General features: G+C 41.5%; 2 protein-coding genes across 12 annotated transcripts in view; both read right to left on the bottom strand.

Moving 5' to 3' along the window:
* SUPT16H (SPT16 homolog, facilitates chromatin remodeling subunit) overlaps window positions 1–5,687 on the bottom strand; it is a 39,957-nt gene extending 34,270 nt beyond the window's left edge. Inside the window, exon 1 of the mRNA XM_081142489.1 lies at window positions 5,256–5,687. Within this exon, the coding sequence (XP_080998615.1) occupies window positions 5,256–5,321 (66 nt within the window). The 5' untranslated portion in view covers window positions 5,322–5,687. The remainder of the gene's footprint in view (window positions 1–5,255) is intronic.
* Window positions 5,688–6,516: 829 nt separating this feature from the next.
* Window positions 6,517–16,006, bottom strand: part of CHD8 (chromodomain helicase DNA binding protein 8) — a 59,022-nt gene continuing 49,532 nt past the window's right edge. For 9 of the 11 annotated variants that reach the window (XM_081142404.1, XM_081142401.1, XM_081142398.1 and 6 more), the window contains 11 exons: window positions 15,544–15,619; window positions 15,024–15,078; window positions 14,639–14,846; window positions 14,011–14,219; window positions 13,200–13,916; window positions 12,625–12,776; window positions 12,046–12,348; window positions 10,878–10,991; window positions 10,505–10,684; window positions 9,992–10,108; window positions 6,517–7,499 (listed from right to left, as the gene is read on the bottom strand). In XM_081142404.1, coding sequence (XP_080998530.1) covers window positions 6,930–7,499; window positions 9,992–10,108; window positions 10,505–10,684; window positions 10,878–10,991; window positions 12,046–12,348; window positions 12,625–12,776; window positions 13,200–13,916; window positions 14,011–14,219; window positions 14,639–14,846; window positions 15,024–15,078; window positions 15,544–15,619 — 2,701 coding nt within the window. In that variant the 3' untranslated portion in view covers window positions 6,517–6,929. The remainder of the gene's footprint in view (window positions 7,500–9,991; window positions 10,109–10,504; window positions 10,685–10,877; window positions 10,992–12,045; window positions 12,349–12,624; window positions 12,777–13,199; window positions 13,917–14,010; window positions 14,220–14,638; window positions 14,847–15,023; window positions 15,079–15,543; window positions 15,620–16,006) is intronic. The other 2 variants (XM_081142402.1, XM_081142403.1) reach the window with 1 other exon arrangement.

Here is a 16,006-nt window from a genome sequence, read left to right as displayed (position 1 = left end):
GAGACAAAACTTTTAAAGATACACAAGGGCTCAAGAAATACATATTTGCTATATCTTTTCTTAAGAATCTCTTAGAGAAAATGCTCTAAAAAAACACAAAAAATCAAGACACGGGCTATAGGATATAGGTGACTCAACATTAGAAAGTCCCAACGTTTAACAGGCCTGGAGAGCAACCTATACAAATAGAACAGTATAATGTAAGGTTGGAAGGGTGGGAGAGGTAGTGATGGTTGTGTTTAAAAAACAAACACAAAATCAATAAAATATCGGAAGAGTGAGAATTTTAGAATAAAAGATTAATGAAATTATGACAGACCTACAGGAAAAAATGAGGACTAAGGACATTTGAAAAGGGAGACAAACTGAGGCAATCATTAATGCCAGGAAAAATAAAAACCACAGAGGAAAAGGAAAGGTAACTGTCCTGTTACTTCACCCAGCAGCGAAACTATTTACATAAGCATCAACAATGTAAACTGACTACTGATTTTACTAAAAATTGTGGGGGGGGAACTTATCAAGAAGGGTGAATGTCTGATAAAGCAAGTGTAATAAAATGTTAACTGTATAATCTATGTGGTGGGTAGTATTCACTGTAAAATTCTTTCACCTTTCTATATGTTTGAAATCTTTCGTAACAATGTATCAAGAAGCAATTTTAAAAGTAACAGGAGGTAGGGAAGTTAAAATAAGTGTGATAGCATAAAAAAGTCAAATTTAAACTCTAATTTACCAAAACTGTTAACATCAAAAATTGATAAATCACTAACTAGCAGTATATAGATATTATTTCAAAATATATAAGAGAAGAACTAAAAGTGGTTGCTTCTGGGGCAGGTGACTTTTTTTAAGGCTGTTAGATCTGCTTTTTTAAAACCTATGTATGTAGCCGGGCCAGCGTAGGTAGCTCAGCAGTTGAGCACCGATCTATGATCTAGGAGATCAAGGTTTAATTCCTGGTCAGGGCACATGCCCAGGTTTCAGGCTCAATCCCCAGGAGGGGGTGTGCAGGAGGCAGCTGATCAATGACTCTCATCACTGATGTTTCTATTTCTCTCTCTGAAATCAATAAAATATATTTTTTAAAAACCCCTAGGTATGTATTACTTGATTAAAGTAATTTTTATTTATTTTTATTTTTTAATCCTCACCTGAGGATATTTTTTCCATTGCTTTTCAGAGAGGGGGGAGGGGAGAAGGGGATAGGGAGGGAGAGAGAGGGAGAAAGAGAGAGAGAGAGAGAGAGAGAGAGAGAGAGAGAGAGAGAGAGAGATGTGAGAGAGACACATCAATTGGTTGCCTCCCACAGGGGCCTTTGATTGAGCCTGCAACTGAGGTATGTGCCCTTGGCTGGAATCAAACCCGGGACCCTTCAGTCTGAGGGCCAAAGCTCTAACCATTGAGCAAAACCGGCCAGGGCAATTAAAAGTTTTAAAGTGCAAGGTAAACAATACAGGTGGTAAGGAATCAGCAAAAATTGTAAAGGTAGTATCTGAATGATAAAAGTTGGGGAAATACTGCAGAGCACAGGAATAACTACCTTCCTTTGAACCAACTGGGTGCTGCATTAAAAGAGGAAACATTTTTGAAGTTTCTGGTTATAGCTAGAATACCCACATAATTTATCATCCAAACCAGACAATTTGAAAATAAAAGGGTGCACCATTAATAATTACACAGGAACAAAAGGTAAACAGTTTCAGGAAAGGCAGGATCAACAGTTATCCTAAGTATATGGCAGCCTGGGTAAAAATCTTTTTAAACCAAGAAAGGGAGGCATGAAAGCTCAGAAATCATCAACGTCATTCACTGGATGCCTATAACATGCCAGGCACTAACTGTACTTGGTAATATGGATAAAAAAAAAAACACATAAAAAGTAGATAACCAGAATAGTCTATAAAAGTTGAGTAAGCAAAAATAAACGAATCCCAATCTGTCCAGGCATTTACTTTTTTATTCCTCTTACTCAAAAGACCAAAGCATCATTTAAACCTTTCCCTATCTCCCTCCAGAGAGAAAGGAGCCATAAAGAACTGAGATGAACATTATCTTCCTGAAAGCAGTATGGGAATTGCCTATATTTCTTAAGCCACAGAAGATAACCGACTAGTCTTGGAGAGCAATCCAGAGCAAAAAATTTGTCCATGACAAAAATCAGCAAAGAGCCAAAGAGTGGCACTCAGGAGAAGCACTGACATAATAGTTTAGTTTTCTCCAAGGGCACAAATTTTCTTTTTAGGGTTGGAGCCACCCACTACCTCGATCCCGACAGGCAGAGCCACATGAATGAATGCATTGGATCAGCATTCCTTTTGAAAACAGCTGTTATTCTGACATTTTACAGAATTCTTTTGGGATAAAAGGCAGATAACTGAAGTAAAGGTTCACTCATAGCAGGATGTCTTAATAGGTGGGTCTCAAATGAGTTATAGTTGTGCCTGGATATTGTATTCCTCAGCTCTCAAAGCAGCTAAGACCCCAGAATGGTGGGAACCCCCCTCCTTGTACCCCATGCAGTACTATTCCCATTACTTGGGTTAAAAATAATCACAATCATGAAAAAGCTGGTAAGTCTCAAATAAAGACCCAGTAAGTATTAAGAGGACCGAGGAGAAGCCCACAGCCCCTCTCATGACCCACCACTACCACCTGCAGTTTCCTAATGCAGAAATACAAAGGGGCCACAAACCCTTTCTGCTCATAGCAGTTCTAATTTAAAAACAAGAGGCAGGACTGGACCAGAGTCAAACATCCAAGAGTCATAAAACAGTAAGTTCTAGTCACTATGGAGGTCTCCTGTTTGATTTTTGGCTGAGCCTATTTTCTCAGGCATGATGTTTAATGTTTTAAAATTTTCTACTCAATTAAAAGTGTGATACTGCAATTGTTTTTAGGACATGTTATGAAAACTGTAAGAAATAATATATCTTATTTGCAGTAGCCCCACAATATGTACCTAAACCAAACTCAACTTGCAGATAAGTGAGATCAGGAGCCACATTAGCTGCCACTCTCGTTTTTTAAAAAGGGATGGGGGGTAGTACTGTTCTGGTTTTCTCCAATTCTATGTAGTTGAAGAGTTTGATCCATTTTGTGTTAGCCTGTGCAACCACACAGTTCTGAAAGACTTAAGCTTAAAGGTATCTAAGACTAAAAAGTAGATGTGGAGCCCAAACTAATTTTTTAGTTATTTTTTGTCATAACAGACTAGATTTGAAGATGGGAGTTGACAACACAAGGCTTGGGAGTTACATAGTCAACTTCAAGTTCTTCTCTTATTTCAATGCCAGTTTTCTTATTAAAGGAAAAAGTGTAAAAGAAAAACAAGTATAGCATGCACCTATATATTTCACTATTTTTCTGCACAGCTAAGAGGATAAGCAACCAGAAATTACTCCAGAAAACCACGATCTATGCGTAAGCAGATCAGAATGAAAGCACTCTACTGGAAAGACTGTGCATACAGAAATAAAGTCTACAGGTGGGTTCTGGGCATAGTTATTAAAAATTATAAAAAAGAAAGTCCATTCAAATAAGATTTTTATAATAATTAGTCACAAATTTTGCTAATCAGTAATTTTTATGACTTGGCTCAACTTTATAACGCCAGGGTCTTATCAACATCTAACATTCCCCCTTCAAATGATGTCATTAAGTTAAATAGGAGGGCAAACATAAATTTTAAATATTTTTTAGAAACTAAAAGAGGGGGGCAATAAATGTATTTTCATGAATTTAAATACTGTCATTTGAGATTAAGTTTGCCAATTTGTCTTCAGGCCCCAAGTTTTTTCTAGTTTCATGCTCTATATTTAATTATCACGTAGGGGAATGATGATCTCTAAATTAATCTGAGCTTTTATGATGGTTTAGAGAGGATAATTTGATAAACTGAATCACCGAGAATAGAAACAACCTCCACATCAAATGTGTATAATTTTGGGGTCTATGGGTGGAAGAGATGGCTTCTGATTATTACCAGCACATTAGCACATATTAACCTTTTATAAATTTGGGGGCTTTTAGAGTTTTTCTGACATGCATCATGTTCAAATTTTAAAATGTGACAGTGAGAGAAGCTGTAAAAACATTTGTTAAAAACTGATAAAAATTTTTAAAAATAAAATTTATGTTCAGGACTTGTCTAGCATGTAGAGTCCTTACTTTTGCTTTTCATAAAATGCAACTGAGACTCCACTTTATTTTCAATTATCTAATGCATTTATCCTCAAAAGAAACATGCACAGGAACCTTTAATGTGAATGACAGGGAAATGACCAATTTTAAGAGCTTGGTTTTTGGTAGAGGATCAATTTGAAAGGTAACTTACAATGCTGAAATCAGAATTGAACATTTTTTTTAAGGACGTTTTTCAGGTTTTAAAAAGTCTTTATTAGCTTATCTTCCCTGGATAAGAGAGTTCAGAGGCCAGACTTAAGCTAGACAGCTCAGGTTGCACCACAGGATGTAACCAAATGTTTGAACTGACAAATTACTATCATAAGAATAAATTTTAACAGTGCACGTTTTTCAAGCAACAAAATTGCCCAATCTTTAAAAGACTGGGAATTGCAACAGCTCTTTTTCTGTACACGTGCCCCCGAGACTCTACCAAGAAGGAAAACTAATCAGGTTTCATGCATCACATCGTTTTTTGTATTACTAATGCCTGCAGGTTTTCAGCGTTTTCTGTTACCCACGGCAGGGCCTAGAACATAAGGTGGTTGCGCGTGAACAGTATTTAACTCTAGCAAAAGCCCCGCAAAGAATAAACGCGAAGAGTCCGATTCACATCGTGCTAGACCCTCCGTCCATCCTTTACGAAGATGGTTGTAATTCTGGCGGGACCTAGGCAGAATACTCGGGTTCTGGAAGGACAGAGCGAGTGCGTGGGTGTGTGTGAACAGTGCAGGAGGGGGCAGCAAGACGGGATCACCGAGTGGGAGGGAATGATGATGCATGCCTCTTCTAGGGCGGGAAGGGACTACGAGAGGTGGCTGTTATGCATGACCGGGGCCGGCACGCGGAGAAGATGGTGGTGGCCGCAGCGCAGGGTGATAGCGGGGGGGATTCCCTGTAAGGGGAGGCGCTCGAGACCTCCTGCGGTGAATGATCCTGGAGCAACGAAAGGGGCGCGACACTGAAACCGGGAATTCTCGACGGAAAGGAAAAAAAGGGCGCCGAGAAATGGGGTTATTATGGGATGTACGAGAGGGGCTCCCTAGGGAAAATTACGGGATCTGTCTCACCCGCCAATTGCTGTACAGTCTCTTCACTCGCCGGTAATAAGCATCTTTATCCAGAGTCACAGCCATAGCCACAGACGCCGCTCCTCCTCGGGTCCCGAGAATCACGCGAGGTCCCGGTTCCACCACCCGCTCTCGGCCCGGAATCCCGCACTCTCCCAATGACCCGGAAGTATCGACCTCAAATATGCCCTTTCCGCTTCCGGGTCCCGAAAGCTCAGGGTTTTGCTTTTTTTTTTTAAATCCTCCCTCGGGAGGTTAGTGGCTAGAAGGAAGCGTGGGGAAATCAAAATGTGGTCTAGATTTTCGCGGGGTTTTCTTGTTAACTTAGTAACAACCGCACGCGAGTCGACGTCATCACGTGACGCTCTGCCTCCGCCCTTACTCTCTGCAGGACCATAGTTTCCAGCAGCTCCGAGTTCTCGCCGAGACAGCAGAGGCTGGGAAACACGAAGGGGGCGGAAGGCCTGACCTGCAGGGCCCGCCGTTCACAAGCTGCCGCGCGCGGGTGCAATGGCCCCACCCATTGGCAAAGGAAGGGGAAGCAGAAAGAGCGGGATCTGGCGTGGGGTGGGAGTGGGGAGACTACAGCGTAACTTGGCACGTTTCCCTCCTAGAAATGGTTGGGAAGCAAAAGCCTCTGCTGCTCCAGGGCGAGAATAATCCTGCGTCAGGGGCTCCGCGTAGACAGGGAGAGCTCAAACTAGGGAGAGGGAGCCCATCCTCCCAATAAAACTACTACCCAAGTTATGGGGGAAGGACTTCGCCTTAGGAAGGGAAATAAAATGCCCAGGTTTCATCTGAGCGCTGGAACGGTAGGGGAAGGGTTATAAGAAACGAAGGGCTTGAGAAGATTCAACCCCGTACATGGAGCCCAAATGGTGACATCCTCTTGCCAGTCTCCTTGACACAAAGTGATACAACTTAAGGCTACCCTAAAGCACGATTATTCAGTTAATTTGAAACAAAATGTTTGTGGTTATTGCCGAATTCTTCCTTCTCATCTCTTCTCAGAACTTGGGAGTTTGAATCTGGAACATTTTGCCTACTATTTGGCTTAAATCCCTTGCCTTTAGCAAACTGGACAGCCTACACTTACATGTATCCTTTAATGGAGTACAAATGACTTTGCCCTATCCAAGTTAACTTTGCATGAACAGTGATGAACTTTTGGAAAGTGGTGCTGAAATTACCCATCATGAACAGGAATTCTTAAAATATTTATATTGGATTTGAGCAGATGTAGAACAAGGGAAGAGTGGGAAAGGATTAACTTAAATTTATTAATGCCAAGGGAAGGAAGGTAACAGTTCCTGACCCTCCCACTGTATCCACAGTTCGGCCAGAAACAGGCTCTGCCAGAGGCTGGGCCAGCGCTACATAGTCTGTGGTTAATGGAGGTGTCTAGGGAGGGGTGAGCGCCTCAGCTGCTCTAGTCTCCTTTCCTTCCCCAGAAAAGAGGAAGTGGTCATGTATTATTTAAGGAGTTCCCCTGCCCACCCAATCCGCTCAAATTTGGAAGCAATCAGGTACAAGTTTTCTTTCCTTTTCACCTCCTGGAGTGGGAGTCTTGGGTTTCCCCACATCTCCCCTGCCCCTCCCACTTTTCCATAGTCCAAGGGCCAGAGTAAATGAAAATACAGCAGCCACCCAAGCAATGGGGACCAAGCTGAGGCTTCAGTCATCCGCATCTTCGCTGGAGTCTGAGTTGGCTGGCATCATAGGATCATCAATGAGTGAGAAGTCCCTTTCTGAGCTATCATAGCCCTGAGATAAATCATCCTCATCATCTTCATCCTCATCGTCCTCATCTTCCTCAGGTTGCAGTGGTGGCAACCTCAAGGCAGTACCAGAGGTGGTAGTGGCTGGTGAAGAAGGGTAACCAGTGGCTCTCAGGCTTGGATGGTGATGGTGATGATGGTGGGGGTGGGGGTGGGGGTGGTGGTGGTGATGAAGCATGGTGCTGGAGTCTACATGAGGGGATGATGCTGCACCACCCATCACAAACGGCATAAAAGGCAAAGATGCAGAAGTGGCACTGCTATGACCCAGAGATGACACAGAATGCAGGCCACTACTGCTGTGCTGGAAGGTATTGTGCAGAGATAGGGAGCCAGTGCCTCCACCCTGCATCAGGGCCATCATCTTAGAAAGGTCTGGTCGCATCCTACGGGCTCGCTTCTTACTGTTGTCTGGTGCAATAGGCCCTGGCAAAACCCGGTTGAACACCGTTTCAGCATGGTGACCCTGGGAGGAAGGAACAGATAGTAAAGAATGTAAAAGAATGTAAAGATAGTAAAAGAATGAAAGAAAAAAAATGAAACAAGTAAATAGAGTCCTAGGAGCAAATGCTGGAAGTAGCTGGTTGAAGCATTCTGATGCTAAGATCAACGGTACTTATGTGAACCAGAGTTCTGCTTTTTTTTGCTACACTGTACTTTTCACTCTGGCCAACTATTTCACAAATGCTTACCTTTGTTAATGAGGTGCCTGAGTAAGACAATGAATGAATCAGTACTTGCACAGTATACTTGACTGACAGCAGGTTGTTCACATGATCTTACCATGTGAAGTGCCTCTGTATTGATATTTACAATACTTTCCTTCATTATTGAATTAGAGTGGGTAAACAGAAGAGAGGTTGTATTACACTTTTGGATGTCTAGAACACCAAAAAGATTGTGGTTAGCTCCTCACCAAATTTAAAAAGTTTTTGACAATGATAAAAAAGTATGTATCTGCTGAATTTTAAGTTGCTTCTTCTAGATGTTCTGACTACAAATATTGGTTAAGTTCACTGATGCTGGAAATTAGTACTTTAGTGCCTCTGCTTTGTTAGACATACGAGTAATACTGGGTAAACGGGCATTAAATTCAGATGCTTGGTACCTGTGTCTCGACATTGCTCAGTCTAAGCCTAGCATCTGACATGAGAATATACCTTTCTATCTTACAAAAACAAACATCTCAAAACTCTATTTGTAAAGACTTTAAAATATTATAGCACCTAAACTGTACGTCCCAGTAATAAAGTATGTAGTGCTAGACACTCCAATCAATTCTATATTAAGAATTCTGTACTAGTCATGATTTTCTGTGATTTCCTATGATCCTTTCTTAGAGTTATCAACTGACTATAAAGAATGAGCAAAAGTACTTGAGGTAAAAATAGGTAATACTATTTTTAGGAGTAAAGGAGGAAAAGTCTTTTTTACAGGCTGCTCTATAATGATAAATTCAAGACAGAGAAGATACCAGCCTTCTAGCCATCAGCCTCCCATATCAACTGTTCTGCTTATTACTCATTTGGTCCCATGGAGACTAAGAGGGAAAATTAAAACATTCTATATTTTATAATGAAATATAAAATACTTACAGGAAACAATATATGAAACCACTTTCACCAATATAAAATAAGCCTCATAAATTCATATCACAAATAAATATGTATTACGTGCAAAACAATGTTTTCAGAATTTGTTGAGTACAAAAGATATTGTTCATTTGGAAACCAATTTTGTTAAAAGAGAAATCATGTAAAAAGATGTATATAAAAGATCAAATGAGTAATGATTAGATAAAATGAGTATATAAAAGTGCTAATCCATTCCATTATAAATGACTGCTTAGCAAACCAAACTATGATTTATATATGTTTGAAAAATACAACTATTGCCCAAAGTAAGTAAAACATAGCCAAGAGAAACTTTTGCAGTTATATGTTGGTAGAAAGGATTATGGGATATTAATCTACCAGATCTATAGCCATGATAAAACATATATACCTGAAAAAAAATAACCTGACCAAAACTGTTACAATAAACTATAAAACATGAATTCCTGTCCTTTTTCCATTATTGGCATATTATTAGTGATTCTCAACCCAAACCCCATGACTGTTTTCCTTAGTAGGCCTCCAAGTCACTTCTAAGACATATAGACTCGCCCAGCCGGGCATGGCTCAGTGGTTGAGAGTCGACCTGGTATCCAGGTGATCGGGGTTCGATTCCCAGTCAGGGCACATTCCTGGGTTGCGGGCTCAATCAATGAGTCTCTTATCATTTATGTTTCTCTCTCTCTCCCTCTCCTTTCCTCTCTCTACAATCAATAAAGATATATTTAAAAATAAAATACGCCTGGCCAGGCATGGCTCAGCGGTTGAGCATCCACCTGGGATCCAGGCGACTGGGGTTTGATTCCCAGTCAGGGCACATGCCCGGGTTGTGGGCTTGATCCCCAGTCGGGGGAGTGCAGGAGGCAGCGGATCAATGACTCTCTCATCACTGATGTTTCTATCTATCTCTCTCCTTCTCCTTTCCTCTCTCTGAAAAAAATAAAGATATATTTAAAATAAATAAATAAAAATAAAATAAAATATATAGAATCATAAAACTTTTAGAAATTATCTGCTCCAAACCCCTTTTCAGGATGTGCACACTGAAAAAGTTAAAGGATTTGCCAAAAACCCCTTAGTAGAAGAGTAGGATAAGGACTAGAATGTTCTAACACATCTTACTAATTCTTATCTTTTAATATGCTTAAAGTGCTGAAATTAATTTTTAGAATTTTATGCTCTTCTAGAGATGACAATAAAAATACCAATAAAAATACTCGGGCTTCCTTATTGGTGAAGACACATTTTCTCAAACATATATTGGAAAAAGAATAAATAGCATTAAAAAATTTCTCCAGTCACATCTAGTGTGGGAACAGAGCGGTAATGCCTCAGTATCACCTACCTTTTTTCCATTCCTAGAGTTGGCGGTCTGTACTGGTTCCACTCCCAAACAGTTCAATTCTACCTTATTGTTTTTTTTACATCTCTGCCACTTCTGTTTTCTGCGATCCTCCATATACTGCAATAGAAAAGTATGAGTTACCCTAGAGGAATAAAAATCTTCTCTGGAGTAATTACTAAGGTATTAATGCCTGACAATAAGTGTGACAATAAGTACTTATTGCATGGATAAACAGAAGATTAGTCCTAGTGGAAAACAATTAAACAGCTCTCTCCAAAAATTTTAGGTGGTTATATAATAGCTGAAGAGCAAATATTTGCCTAGCAATTTAACAGGTGCTTTAACATTATTTTGATCCTCACAACCCTGTAAAATAGGATGGCTGGTAGGTACTACTAGTCTAATTTTGCAGATGCAGAAACAATGACATAATATGGCATGCTTCCTCCCTTTCACACAGCGTAAAAATCAAGGGAATGATTTTAAATCTTGCTGGATGGAACTGCCACTCACCGCTAGAAATCGGGGATCAACAGCGAATTCTGGATGACCCTGTAACCACATCTCCAGTTCAGCCCGGCGAGGGGCATCCTCACCCACCAGCAAAGTACCATCCACCTTATTGATGACAGGGATCCGAGTCTCCAGGTCCACATCAAGGTGATTAGGCTCTTCCATGCATTCCACCTCCAGCTGCAAACCCAGAATCCACCCCCATGAGCACATACTCTTCTCTGGAGTAGGAAGGGAGGGGGAGCAGAGCCAACGGTAGCCATAAGGTAACTCTAACATCTTCTAGTCCCTCAATCCCAATTGCCTTCATCAATTACTGAGAATAAAAAGCTCTTATCTAATCATCATGTTAAAGATTTTCTCTACCACTCACCTCAACTAGTTTCTTTCTGTTCCCCTTCTTCTTATGAAACAGAGGATGTCCATCTCCCATTACTCCATTAGCCATCAACTTGTGCTTCTGGAATGTTAGCTTCAATCCTTCCTCCTAGGAAGACAACCCACCCACCCAAGATGTCATATGGCACATGTTTTTAAAGTACAGATTAAGCTTTGGGGGACTTGGGGTAAGAGTCATCTTCTGGCTCAATGACGGTGAAAAGGCCATTGAACTAAAGGGTAGAAATTAGAAACATAACAAAATGTATATACTTTTTCTTTAGAAATATTTCATTTCTTGACCTACTGCCCCTCAGGTGGCTTTAAGAGAAGCAGACTGTATCTCAGTAACACCCAAATGCAAGGTAAAACCCCCTACCTGGTATTTGAGTATTAGCATGGAAACTCATCACAGGGACAACTCTTGATATTCCCGTCACATACTAATTTAAGAATTTTTTCTGGTTGAATACTTAATAACCAGCTAATAGAGTTCAATATGGAAGAGGATTAGGAAAAAGAAAAATTTCCATCTATAACACTGATTTGCCCTGGCCAGTGTGGCTCAGTTGGTTGGGCATCATCTAGTGCACCTAAAGGTTGCCAGTTTGATTCCCGGTCATGGCACATGCCTGGGTTGCAGGCTTGATCCCCAGTACGTGGCATGCAGGAGGCAGTCAATTGATGTTTCACTCTCACGTTGATGTTTCTCTCTTTCCCTCTCTCTCTAAAAGTCAATAAAAAAATCTTTAAAAAAAAGTTATTTAAAAAATAAATAACACTGACAATTTCAGTACGAATGATCCTTTGTAACTTAATAAGGCCTCTAATAGTTAGGTGTCATTTTAATAGCTTTCCAACAATTTGATTTAAAATTTTAAAACCTAAGTTTCTAGGATCTAGAAACAAGCCACTCAAAAGAAGCCTTATATCAATTAAACTTCTTTCAAAAATATGGTTTCTTTTCATCTAGTTCGCATGATATACAAGTCATCATAAGATCTCTTCCTTTACTACAATGACTTTTCCTCCATAGATCTTTTTGGGCTCTAATTTTTTTTCTTTCATTTTTAAAGTTAGCTAACCAAATGAGTTTAGTGAAACTAGGTAGCATGAACTGTAGCCTCCTTCCCCACTTCCCATTACCTAAATTCTAAGCTTACATCTTTGATCTGAACTGTAAACTCCTTCTCATCCATGCCTCGGCGAAGTTTGGTGAACTGAGCTGCTGCTGTGGTGACTGCAGACACTTCCTCCTCTGCCATGGAAGCTGCACTGCTACTTCGTGGTGTGGGGACTGGAGAGTCACCATATTCTCCTGGAGTCAATGAAGGACTGTCTAGCAAGTGGTTGCCTGGCCCCAAAATTCCTCCTGTTACCATTTCCTGACTCCGGCGGCTAGAAGGCCACTTCCCTGAGAGTACAGCCTGGCAGACGAGGTCAATACGGTTTATCAGGACACGATCCTGAGTGGGGAAAAAGAAATCAATACTGGTTTTAGGGCTTGAATACTAGCTATGTGATCCTGTGATAAACAATAATGGCATCATCATCAGGATCGGTCAAATCATAAGGCAGAAAGGAGGGAGGTAACAGTATCAGAATCCTAAGTCAACTGGGAAGAATTTTATTGAAAAACATGTAGCACTAATTATAATAGAAAACCAGAACCATCTGTTTCTTGTTTCCTGTGTGTTACACTTTATTTCTAGACTCTACATGTCCAGGAATTAGGCTGTTACCTTGGGCCACTCAGAGGCTCTTTGTCTTTCTTGTAGCAGCAGTAGCTCAGGGGTCATTTGCTCTCCATCTTCATTTGGGAATCCATCTTGGGACATAGTGAGGGACAGGAGACTCTCTTCATCATAGAGCTTTGAGTGGGACCGGTCAGCAGCTAGAGATCATAGAGAATGTGTGAGCAAAGATGAAAGAATAAAGTTATATAGGAATGGTATTATATAGGCTTGAAATAAAGACCCAGTCCAGCCGGGCGTGGCTCAGCGGTTGAGCATCGACCTGGGATCCAGGCGATCGGGGTTCGATTCCCGGTCAGGGCACATGCCTGGTTGCGGGCTTGATCAATGACTCTCTCATCATTGATGTTTCTATTTCTCTCTCTCCCTCTCCTTTCCTCTCTCTGAAGTCAATAAAGATATATTTAATAAATAAATAAATAAAGACCCAAAGAATAACAGATCTCTTTGGATATTCTATCAAATCAAAATCTGAATCTCTCTCAGAGGATACATTTAGAAAAGGGAAAAGCAGAGAGGCGGGTAATGGGGAAGAAGGCCAACAGCCTGTCACATGCACTCACTTAGCTTCTCTTCCTTCTCGTCTTCACTCTCATCAGTGCTGGAGCTGGAACTGGACGAGGATGAGGAAGAAGAGGACGATGGTGACAGCTTGCTCAGGTCCAGCTCAGAGTCTGAATCATCCTCATCCTCCAGTTTGACTGGCGGGACACTCCGGGAAACCAGAGGGGTAGTATCAGAGGGGGCTACTCGCATCTCATAGACTTGAGGGGTTGGTTGGGTCCTCGCCACATCATGCTCTAGCTTTAAAGTTAGACTGTCCAGACTGGGGACCTGGGCAGCTGTCTCCTCAGGTGGCTTTTCAACAGGAGCATCTGGGCGCAGGGGCAATGGTGAGGCAGTGCGCGAGGTATACTGCTGGTGTAGCAGTGGAGTAGAGCAGCGTGACAGGGATGGAGCTGGTGCTCCTGCTTGATGGTTCTGCATATAATTCATTCGGGCAGCCAGAAAAGAGAAGTCTGGGTCCTGCATGATGTTGCAGTCTGTTTGGCTCACCCCATGGCGGGCTGCCCCTCGCAGAAGCTCCCCATCATGTCGAACGGGCTCCCACCATTTGGGCAGTTCAGGACCTGGAGGCTGACATAATGCCAGCCGATCTTCTAAAAGGGGGTGGCATAAAACTTGTTCCCGTAAGCGCCGAAGCAATTCGATACGGTAGAGAGTCCGTGAGGCCCTCTCCTCAGTGATGGGCTCAATGAACAGATTAGGGTCCGGAGGCTCTGCAGGAGATAAAGGTGAAGGAGAAATGAACCAAGAGTTGGTTTTGTCACCATCAATCCTGACACTCATCCAAAAACCTCTAGTCTTGCTTACCATCTCCAGCTGCTGGGGGAAGACGGCACACTTGGCGGCACATGGCCACAAAGCCATGGAAATACTTGGTAAGGCTTTCATCTGTTTTTTTGTCCAGTCTAGCAAAAGTGCGGAAGCGATCCCAATGGAACTGCATGGTGTCAGGGTCATACTCAACACCAAAGGTAGAAACTACTCGATAGAAATCAGTTTGTTCACGCCTTGTCCATCTACAAAGGGAAGAGCAATCAGGCGACAGTGATCAGAAGAATATAGGGAAACTGGTCACTTCTTAGTGTGGCTTAGGGTATCTGAATACATAAAAATTGAGGAGACCCAGAAGATAGTAGAAGAGGTAGTAAGAGGTACTCTGTAACATCTAAGAATTTAATAATTAGCAAGCTAAAGGGAAAAATGATGTGGGCAAATAATGAGAATATCTATATAGGAGATCTTACTGGGAGTTATTATTAGGCAGAGAGTGAGGTTTATGTCACAGAAGTGTAATTAAGGAAAAAGAAAGGGAAAGAAGATGGTCCCTCTGTAGAGAACTCCAAATGAATTCTTCCTAAGATGCTTTTCAATAGAGGGCCTACAGTTGGTTGAAGACAAGCTTACAGTTCAGTCCGAATTCCCAGCCATATTTTACCGTTGCTGTTTTTCCCGCCGTGCAATTTCTTTTAGCTTGAAAGCTGCCTCACAACGCCGCCGTCTCCGGTCCCCACGTTCTGCAGCCTCTATCTTCATCTGTTCTCTCTTATAGCTGCGCTGATAGGCTGTAACTAGGCGCCGAAGCCTAGCTGTAAGGGCAGAGCCTGGAGGCCAGAATAGATGGCCTGGCTGTTGGGTTACTTGGGCTGTGGGAACCAAAGGAGAATGAAAAGGAAGTACAGGAAGGACAGAAGAGATAATACTTGCATTTCAACCCACCCAAAGGCAAAGCTCTTAGAAATCCCAGGATAGGACAAAATCAGTCAATAATTCCCCAAACCCACCACCCCACGCAAATTGTACTAGATGACCTAGATGTTTACCTTCATCTCCATCAATCACTGAGATCTCCTCATCCATCATCATCAAGGGATCACCCTAGAGAAGGAGATCCACCCCACAGGATGGAGCAGGGAGGGAAAGGAGGGGAAATTGGTACTCTGAAATCATTTTCTCATGTGTGTCCTTCTATGGCACCAAGGGATCAAGAAAAATTTCTAATGAAAGGAACCCTCACAAAAAACTGGAAGCAACCAACTAAGAGAGTAAGAAAAAGAGCCTGAAAAGTCAGTTCTTCTTAATGGCTTGAAGATAAAAGGACTCAGGAATCTATCAAAAGTAGTATTTTCCAATGTCTAGCTTGGGTCCCACAGCTTTGGCAAAGTCATCCCTGATCTTCCCCAGCTAGCATTACAATCCTTTCCATTAATACTTTATGTTCTCAAATGGTAATTATTTTTCATTTCGAATTATAAATTAAGCAGTATACTTCAGGATTCAAGAAATGGGACAATACTTAACTATTTAGTAATAGAGAAAATAGACTTAAATGAGAATCCTCACCTCATCATCTTGGTCCTTTGGGGGACCCTGGAGTGGTTTATATTCAGGATCTTCACAATCCTTATCAAAGTCAACCCTAAAATTATCCAGAAGCATGAGAAAATTTTAGCAATATATCTCCTTTCACTAAGAGGAACCTAGGATGAAGAGCTGGCCAAATATATAATCCAGCATGGAAGTCTTTTCTTTCATGCTGGAGGAAAGGCAGGCCAGGTGCTAAACTCTGAGTAAATTAGGTACAGCACCCAAACAGAACAAAGAACTGGGAGAAATTGTCAAAGTGCACTCTAAATTGCTTTAATTTGAAATGAAACAGTGACCAGCACACCTGCCCTCTCTTGATAGCCCAATTTCCTTTGAGGGTCCTTCACTATGCAAACTGAGGTTGTGATCATCAAAGAAAAACCTCTCAATCATGAAGATGTGTGGGTATTCATGAACTAAGCCAACTCTTTCACATGCC

Source organism: Miniopterus schreibersii (assembly GCF_964146895.1).
Source record: "Miniopterus schreibersii genome assembly, chromosome: 1".
NCBI classification, from domain to species: domain Eukaryota; kingdom Metazoa; phylum Chordata; class Mammalia; order Chiroptera; family Miniopteridae; genus Miniopterus; species Miniopterus schreibersii.
Note: the sequence above shows the minus strand (reverse complement) of the source record. Positions and strands in the feature narration are given on the sequence as shown.